This window comes from Neurospora tetrasperma (assembly GCF_000213175.1).
Source record: "Neurospora tetrasperma FGSC 2508 unplaced genomic scaffold NEUTE1scaffold_81, whole genome shotgun sequence".
NCBI lineage: Eukaryota > Fungi > Ascomycota > Sordariomycetes > Sordariales > Sordariaceae > Neurospora > Neurospora tetrasperma.
The window spans coordinates 5,233,853-5,242,231 of NW_009799179.1; the positions used below are offsets into that span (position 1 = coordinate 5,233,853).

General features: G+C 54.6%; 4 protein-coding genes across 4 annotated transcripts in view; 2 read left to right on the plus strand and 2 right to left on the minus strand.

Moving 5' to 3' along the window:
- Positions 1-617, plus strand: part of NEUTE1DRAFT_72560 (uncharacterized protein) — a gene marked incomplete at both ends in the record, with an annotated part of 2,106 nt that extends 1,489 nt beyond the window's left edge. The window contains one exon of the mRNA XM_009858020.1: positions 140-617. Within this exon, the coding sequence (XP_009856322.1) occupies positions 140-285 (146 nt within the window). The remainder of the gene's footprint in view (positions 1-139) is intronic.
- A 394-nt stretch (positions 618-1,011) lies between these two features.
- On the minus strand, positions 1,012-2,778 carry NEUTE1DRAFT_51051 (uncharacterized protein; the record flags this gene model as incomplete). The annotated part of the gene is made up of 1 exon (XM_009856652.1): positions 1,012-2,778. One exon carries the CDS (start codon positions 2,776-2,778, stop codon positions 1,012-1,014), a length of 1,767 nt encoding a protein of 588 aa, XP_009854954.1.
- Positions 2,779-4,056: 1,278 nt separating this feature from the next.
- Positions 4,057-4,974, plus strand: NEUTE1DRAFT_150178 (uncharacterized protein; the record flags this gene model as incomplete). Its single annotated transcript, XM_009858021.1, has 2 exons — positions 4,057-4,089; positions 4,161-4,974. 2 exons carry the CDS (start codon positions 4,070-4,072, stop codon positions 4,972-4,974), a joined length of 834 nt encoding a protein of 277 aa, XP_009856323.1.
- A 19-nt stretch (positions 4,975-4,993) lies between these two features.
- NEUTE1DRAFT_126149 (uncharacterized protein) lies at positions 4,994-7,639 on the minus strand (the record flags this gene model as incomplete). Its single annotated transcript, XM_009858022.1, has 2 exons — positions 4,994-5,412; positions 5,491-7,639. The coding sequence occupies 2 exons, from the start codon at positions 7,637-7,639 to the stop codon at positions 5,396-5,398; spliced, it is 2,166 nt and encodes a 721-aa protein (XP_009856324.1).
- Positions 7,640-8,379: the final 740 nt, after the last annotated feature.

An 8,379-nucleotide genomic window follows, 5' to 3' on the forward strand; every position in this document is an offset into this window, starting at 1 on the left:
AGAAAGAGAAAGAGAGAGAGAGAGAGGGAGGGAGGAGGGGAGGGGGTTCCGATGAGGACAGCGAGATGGAAGGTCTTAAGAGGGAAGAAGCGAAGCGCGGGGGAAAGACAATTTTGCGCCCTTGACTACGACTCGCCAGAACAATTAAGAAAGACAAGCTTGAGGTGCGGTGGTCCGGGGCTGGATTGGGTGCCGCAAGGCTATGAGGCTGTTGCGCCGAGTCCTACTTCAGGTCAAGATTCGAGTCCCGGCTTTCGGACGACAATCACTCTCGACGCTTTCTAACAGTTCCGCGGGTTTTGTTTCACAGAAACTCTGAGAGGCTAGCCTCGCAGCTGTGCTGTTGAAGGGGAAGGTGCATGTGGGACTCTACTCTGTACGCTTCGGGACAAGGGCAGTCAGGGGGTTTGTTTACTTGACCAGCGGACAAGGAGTGGCTAGCCGAACCACGGTTGATTTGCAATGGCGTTATGTTTTCATAAATCGGGGTTGATTCAGGAAATGGGACGGAAGACAAGGGAGAGGGTGGACTGCACACATCTACTAAGCATCTGTATAGTATCAAAAAGGAGCCGGAGGGGGATATAGGGAAGTCTGGTAAGAATAGAGCCAATCGAACAAATCTCTTTATCAACATAAGGTAGGTACAATTAAGTTTTTTCCCTCCCTTGTTTCTTTTTTTTTAAAAACACGTCTCTCTTTTCCTTCTGTCCCCCGTATTTGTATGAACATACTTCCGTTTACTCCCCTCAACCTTTGATTCATCCTTCCTCCATGTTGCGCCTGTTTATGCCCTCTACCTACAAGTTTACATATATGCATCTATGTTGCCCACCAAGCTCCCCAAAAAAAATGTTTTCGAGAACCTACAACCTCACCTTCCCACGCAATGCGTTATAACCCATCGAGAAAGGGTGAAAACACAACGATGGAGGGAATAGCAAAGCAGTCTACTTCGCCGCCTCACTTCAACTTTTCTTCACCCTCACCCCCCCCTTGCTCACCTTCACCTCAACCATCAATCGGCCTCGGTACCCTAAACGGATGAGCCTCGGTATTAAACACCCATCCATCCAAAGTCAACCCCTCCTCCTCCTCCCCTCCGGACCCTTCCGCAGCGCCGCCATCCTCGGGACTAAAAATCAAATAGAAATACTTCAAAGTCTCGGCCATCCAAAAACTCTCCATCGAGTCCGTTTTGGTGGTCGGCTGTCCCGGGTTTTGAATGTGCACATGCTCGATGGCGGAGAAGGCAAACTTGGTTTCTGTGGCCTTGGTGATGGATTGGAACATGCGCCAGGCGATGTCCAAAAGGTCCTTTTTCCCCGTTATGCGGTAGAGGACAAAGAGGGATTCGATGGCTTCAGGGCGGAGGAGGTAGTGGGGGTCAAGGAGTTTAGTAAAAGGTTTTGGGAGGGTGGTGGTTTGGGAGTTGGTGGTATCTGAGGCGGCGAAACGGGTGTTCATTGCAGCTGCTGCAGCGGCTGCGGCTTTCTTTTTCTTTTGTCGCCATTTTGCTTCGTTCCATGGGCATTTTTGTGTGAGATGGTCGTCATCTTCTCCGGCCTCACGCTCTACCTTCTCACCACACGGCACAAGCTCGGAAACCTCAGGCATGATGCCAGTGGAAAAGGCTTCATACGCCCATGCACAGCCCCGGGCTAATTGCTCGCCGATTTGCACGTGGTCGGGCCTGTCAAAGAGCTTACCGCCCAGCGCAAACATACCGCCGGCAAAACAACCGAGGTGCTGGACGCGCGGCTGGAGGTGGGATTTATCGCGTTGGGTGGACACGGCGTTGCCGGAGAACAGAATATCGGGAGGAGGAGGAGACCCAGCTTCGTATGTATCGTCGTCGCCGGACGGGAGCATGGGGCGGAACAGGAGGTGCTTAACGGCCGCGTCCATGGCTTTGACGTGCATCAGTTCGTAGGAAGGGTCGAGGCCGCCGAGGAGGAGGTAGGTCTTGGAGAGGTATTCGTAGGCGGAATCGGCTTGGGCGCCGAGGGTGAAGAGGGTGTCGGACCTGGGGCGGGTTCCTTCTATAAGGTCGATGTACTTCGGCCAGAGACCGGGGAGGTTGGTTTGCTCTTGGGTCTTTTCAAGGCCCTTTTTCAGCTGCTCCACGATGGAATAGTACTTGGGGTCACCGGTTAACTGGGAGAGGCGGGTGAATTCCATGGACATGGAGCCGAGGACTGCAAGGGACTGGCGTGATGAGGCGCTCAGCTCACCAATCTTGGCCTTCTTGAAGTCATAAGAGTTGGCAGGTAGGTGGTTGGGAGTGTCAAAGCCTGCGAAGAGCATGTCACCTAGCTCTACCGCTTTCTTGAAGAGGATCTCCCGGCCACTCAAGTCGTAGGCAGAGAGTAGGCCGCCGAGATATCTAATGTTTGTTTCAAACAAGCTGCAGTGCGGAGACGATGACTTATTCCAGTCGATGGCCCCCACCGCGCGCACAGCTTCGTCGAATTCCTCCCTCAACCCCATGATCCAGAGAGTGTCGAGCGAGTCCACCAAGGTAGCACCCCATCCAGCAAAGCTATCCTTTCCAGTCAACGACTGTGGAGCGAGCTCGTCATGTCGCCAGGCAAACGCTCGGTAAGACTTCCATGATTTTTGAGCGGCCTTTCTGACGGCATCTCTTCGATACCATTGGGTCTCGTTATGCGCCTTGCCAAGTTCGTCTGTGGTGAAGGCATATTGAATACGCGGAAGCTCACGGGGAGGGCCTTTGGGAAGCTGTACAAGTGAGGATTCAGGTATCGGATTCTTCATTGGCCGACTTGCCCAGTCGAAACTTGTTGGTATGTACTCTTCATCTGGTTCTGCATCTTGCCATCCCTGAGATCGAGACAATGAAGGATAGGAGAGGTAGGCAAAGACAAGGAAGAAAACGAGTAGGAGAAGCAGACGTTGAAGCCTACGACCGCTTGCCAAAGGAGTCATGATTTGGGTGAAGAGGTTGGCGCATTGCTGAGCCAACTCTTGATATGCCAAGATAACTTGAGGAGAGAAAGAAAAGATGAATTGCAAAACCCACACGCGTAAACAAGACAAAAGAAAAGACTACACCAAGCCGGAAGGACCACCTGCGCAAGCTGTCCATGTCCATTGCTGGACATGAAGCTGGGTCAAACCTGCTTCCATCATGCCAGCCGCGCGTTGGCGGAGCTCGAGGACCACACTACAGTTCAAGTATGCATGCCCAGAATCTTGGGGGGAGGGGGCTGAGGTCAGTGACGCCTTGAGACATCATCAAGTCTCTTATAAGACAGAGCCTCAACCCCATTTCCCGCGAGATATTGCTTTCGTTCCACATTTGCCGATCATCATCGAGGCTGCTATCGTAGCTCGCTTGGGCGTTAGTTGTGTCCAGGGACAATAGTCAGACTCAGAACCGAAGCATCCGGGAAGTTCAGACGAACGTGGGCTTGGTATTGGTGAACGTCATCTCTAGATGTTCCAATGCCCGAGAAAGGCATAGCATGCACAGTGGGCATGAAGTTTGGAGTCGGCACAGGTTGCTAGTGAAGTCCTGCAAGAAAGACCTGATGAGCATTTCAACGACAGATGTCGTGACCTCTACAGGTGGTTGAACACATGATGTTACTGTATTGGACGTTGAAGAGCGTGGTCAACAGCGAAAACGAGTCGCCAGCATTGGGAAAGACTTGCGTCTTTAGAAAGACGGAGTGAGGTCGGATCGAAGTCCCGACTGTATGAAACAGCCCCTGCACTGTCCGATCAGTGCATCGATCCGTCTGCATCTGAAGTCGTGCTTGGAAGGCCCGGAACCTTCCCGTCGCCAAGCCTACCATGACCCACTCTCATGCAGGCCCTTTCCTAGGCGGTCAGCGGGGTGAATCTCTTATCGCTTATCGCAGGTCCAGGCTCCTCCAAATTTTTGGAACCAGCCAGCCACGCTGTGGAAGACACCGTTCAGCGGCAACCAAGGTCACTTTGCAGCCGCCTTCATTGCTTCCTTCGATTGACTCCCTCTCCCTTTGCTGGCGTTTCTCCCGGATCATATCGTACCTCTGCCACATAATACAGACGGACATCAACCATGTCGTCGCTACGGAACAGGTAAGCTCAGGTTTCCTCATTGGAAGTCACTTGACCAAACAGAGACTAAATCCGTCGTTTTCCAATTGCAGCGTTCAGCGCCGCTCCCATAAGGAGCGCGCCCAGCCACTCGAGCGCCAACGTCTCGGTCTTCTCGAAAAGAAGAAGGACTACCAAAAGCGTGCCAAGGACTACAAGAAGAAGCAGGAAGTCCTCAAGTCGTTGCGCCAGAAGGTCGCCGAGAAGAACGAAGATGAATTTTACTTTGGCATGATGTCCCGCAAGGGACCCGGTTCCGCCATCACCTACGACGGCAAAAAAAGGAACTTTACCGGCACGGTCGAAGGCGATCGCGGCAACAAGGCCATGGACGTGGAGACGGTGCGCCTGCTCAAGACACAGGATCTGGGTTACCTACGGACGATGCGGAACGTGGCTGCCAAGGAGGTGCGCGAGCTGACGGAGAGGGTCATTCTTGCTGGTGGCGCCGACGTGGACGACGATAGCGAGGACGACGACGATGGCGACGATTTCGAGGACTTGAATGAGGATATGGGCGGCAACAAGAACAAGAAGAAGAGCTCGAGCGGGAGGACAGTACCCAAGAAGATTGTCTTTTTCGACGCGGCAGAGGAGCGACAGCAAAAGTTACAGGAAGTGGAAGACCAAGAGATGCAAGATTTCGATTCAGAAGAGGACGAGGAAAAGGCAAAGGAGGCGGGTCGGAAGGCGCGAAACTTGGCGAGACTGCAGAACAGGCTCAAGCAGGCCAAGAAGAAGCTCAAGGCTTTAACGGATGCTGAGACGGAGCTGGAGATCACACAGGCCAAAATGGCCAAGACACGAACGTCTGGCGGCATCACAAAATCCGGCAGGAGGATCAAGGTCAAGGAGAGAAAAAGGTGACGGACTGGACAGAAGGTTTCCGTTTTTTTCCTCTTCTCTCTTTGTTCCCTTCCTTACTGGTGGGCTGCTTTTTTTTTGTTCCGATTTTCACTGGGTTCAATTTTTCCAAGAAGCGATTTGACGACATCAACACAAATAGTCTCGTCTGAGGGTTCCATTCAAATCCGTCTATAAAGACAGCTAAGTAGCTTCCATAGCTACTGCTCTTGGTGCGGTTGATGATGATGATGATGCAAAATACCAACCACAATAATACCCGGCCCATCATCAAAACGCCTGGAAAAAAAATATACACCTTTTCATGAGCTCCATCAACATGATTTTTCTCTGGACCTCCAGCTGTCAGTTTCACGGTGTCCTTGTTGGGGTATTGCCAAGTTGCTTGGGTTGCTATCCTCCTTTTCTGATTCAGGGTTTTATTTCAGCGTGCCCCCTTTCCTACACCAACGCATATCTCATTAGTCAAAACCCTCTCATCATGGCAAGGGGCACTTCTTCGGGAGATTCTGCACTTACCGCATCCTTTTATGAGCAACATAAACACCTTAAACACCAATGTCGCGCACCAGATAATAGCCTTAAAAGCAAACTTCAAGACGGCAATAAGCCCCCTCGTGCAACCCGGCATCTTCTCGTTCTTGGCCTTCATATCCGCATTCACCTGTGCCTCGATATCGAGCTCAAACTGCTCGACCCGGGTCTTGATCCCCTTGACCAAGTCCTTCTCTCTCTTCTTCCTCTTCTTCTTATCATCTTTATTGCCGTTCTTCTTCTCATCCGAGGTATTCCTTCTCAGCACAGACGACAAGGACTCCGCCAAGCTCGACCTCTGGCTTCCTCCAACGCCGGCACCACCACCACCAGCACCCCGCAACAACGACGGCGGCGGCTCAAAAGTCTCCACGCGCGTAAACTGCTCATCAGCATGCGCCACCAGCACCAGTGCAGCAATGGCCACATCGATCAGGTACACTGCCTCGACATGGCTCGCAATCGCCGTATCAATCTCCAGCCATCCCTGGCCCGTCCCATCCCGCGTCAGCCGGCCCAGGTGGTTGGGCGACTCGATGTGCTCGAGTGTGTACTCGGTGCGGCTATAAGCCGCGTTGCGCTCGACCGTGATGCAGAAGGGCATCGCCAGGGCCGCGTGCACCAGGTAGTGGTTGCCCGAATCCGAGTCCCATACCAGCCGGCCGCACTCGTTCTCGGCCGCCGCCACCGTCGCCGCGTCGGTCGTGGCCCGGTCGGACACCAGGCGCGCCGCTGTGAGGGGCCATAGCTGTGCGACTAACCCGTCGTTGGGCGGCTGCTTGCGCGTGGCGGCTTCGAGGGTGGTGGAGATTACTTCTTGCCAGTGCTTTGCGTCGTGTTTCTTGGTCTTGGTGCTCTTGCTGATGCTGGCGCCGCCCAACGCCCCGCCGGAGCCGTCTGGGTTGCGGGAGAAGACGGATGAAGGACGGGGGGAGGGCGTGCTGGACGAGGCGCGGGCGCTCGGGATAGGCGAGGAGGAGGCCGAAGAGGTGGAGGAAGAGGCAGAAGAGGCCACGGCCGAGGCGGCGGAGATTCCCACCGCCGCGCTGGTGGACTTGTCACCCTTGAAGGTCTTGTTGGGGTCGTAGCGCGAGAGCGAAACCAGGGCGGACGCAGAGGTCGGGTCGACCCGCAGGCAGTAGAAGGGCTGGTTGGAGGATGAGGAGAGCGTGTAGACGGGCGCGTAGGCGTCCGACGCCATTTTCAGGCAGTATTTCCGGCCTTCGAGCTGCGTGGCTCGCCATCCGTTGGCGGCTTTCCAAAGACCACGGAGTTCCTCGGTGGTGTTCACCGTCGGTAGCACTGGCGGCTCATGGCTGCGCGTTACAGGCCACCGTTGGTTGGCTGATCCAGAGGTCACGGACGGGTTGGCTACCGGCCGGTTTCTGGTATGACTGGGACCATTCGTGCCAGCATTGGGGCCAACTTCACTTTGCTGGTCGGTGTCACGGGCTGAGTACATGGGTCTGCTGATGGCGGACTGGGGAATATGTGTAGGACTGGCCTGGGTTGGGTAGTAGTCCTGGCGATCTAGGGGCAGTTCGGGGTTATATCGTGGGAATATCGATCGAATGGCAGCTGGCTGTGGTGGTTGTGGTGGTTCGGGGATGGAGGTAGGAGTTGCTACCGTTGCTGTGTTCGAAGGTCCAGGAGTATATGCAATCGGTGGGTTGGCGAACGAGCTTTGAGCTCCCCTACTTTGCTGCCCGACCAGCGTCTCTGCCTCGGACAGTGTCGTCTCGCAGCGTGGAGGCGCGTCTGCTTCGGAGATGGGTGCAGCAACACTGGTTTCGACGATGGGATCCGATGACATGTTCTCAGGTAGTGGTGGTCGCTGCGGTTGCTCCTGAGGTTGCTCTCGATGTTCCCGCTGCTGTCGAGCCGAGTCTAGCGCTGACTGCCAGGGGTTATTGGAGTTCGAAGCCGACCTTTGCTTCCCTTCCCGTAGTATTACCCGTCCAATTGGCGATTGCCTTCCTGCCTCCCGGGACGATGATGGTTCTGTTGATGTCGAAGGTCGACCTTGAGGCGTCGCAGCTCTCGACGGCCTTGAAGGTGGTCTTGGTGTGACGTTGGTGTTGGGGAAGAGGGAGAACCCGCCTCCCGCCTGAGTTGTTGTTGTCGCTGTTGACATATCTGATAGTGTGATCCTAATGATTCAACGGAGGTTATTCCAGGCGTAGTGGTCGTTGTTCGTAGGAATCGTCGATCTTCTTTCCTCTCCGTCTTCGTCGAACTCAATGACCGACCCACGAAAGGTCAATAGAGGTATCACAAGGAAATGGTAGTCGACCTGTTACCGAGACATGATCGCAGATCAAATAAAACGAATAACTCAAACCCACGGATCTGTCAACAGATATCCGGACGATGGCATCAAACGGCTCCCGGGAGCAGAGAGCAGGGACAGGACCGGCGAGGCGGGAATAAGGTTGATAGAAGAACCAATCCGTCGGAACACGACAAGAAGATCTTGTCACCGGCACAGGAAGACTGGGCCCCCTCGATACATATTTGTTCTACCATGTGGTCTTGCCCTGCCGTGGGTGTCCGCAATCATACGCCTTACACAGTGCTCTTCCCGCTCTCGCTCCCAAGCTACACGCATTCTCTTACACCCGGGCGAACTAGGGCTCACAGACCGGCATAAAGACCGACGCTACCACCCAAGAAAAGGTCACTGATCAGGGTGGAGGAAGAGCAGCAGCGCCGAGGAGGTGCAGCTCATTGCTGTGTGGTCTGCCCTGGCTGGCCCCATCCCTTCCGAGTGCGTGAGATCCTTCCAATCGCCATGTATTCTAAGCGCTTGGTTCCTGGCTTTCGATGTGGGCAACGACTCCAACGGGACGGGGGGGGGGGGGGGGGGGGGNGGGG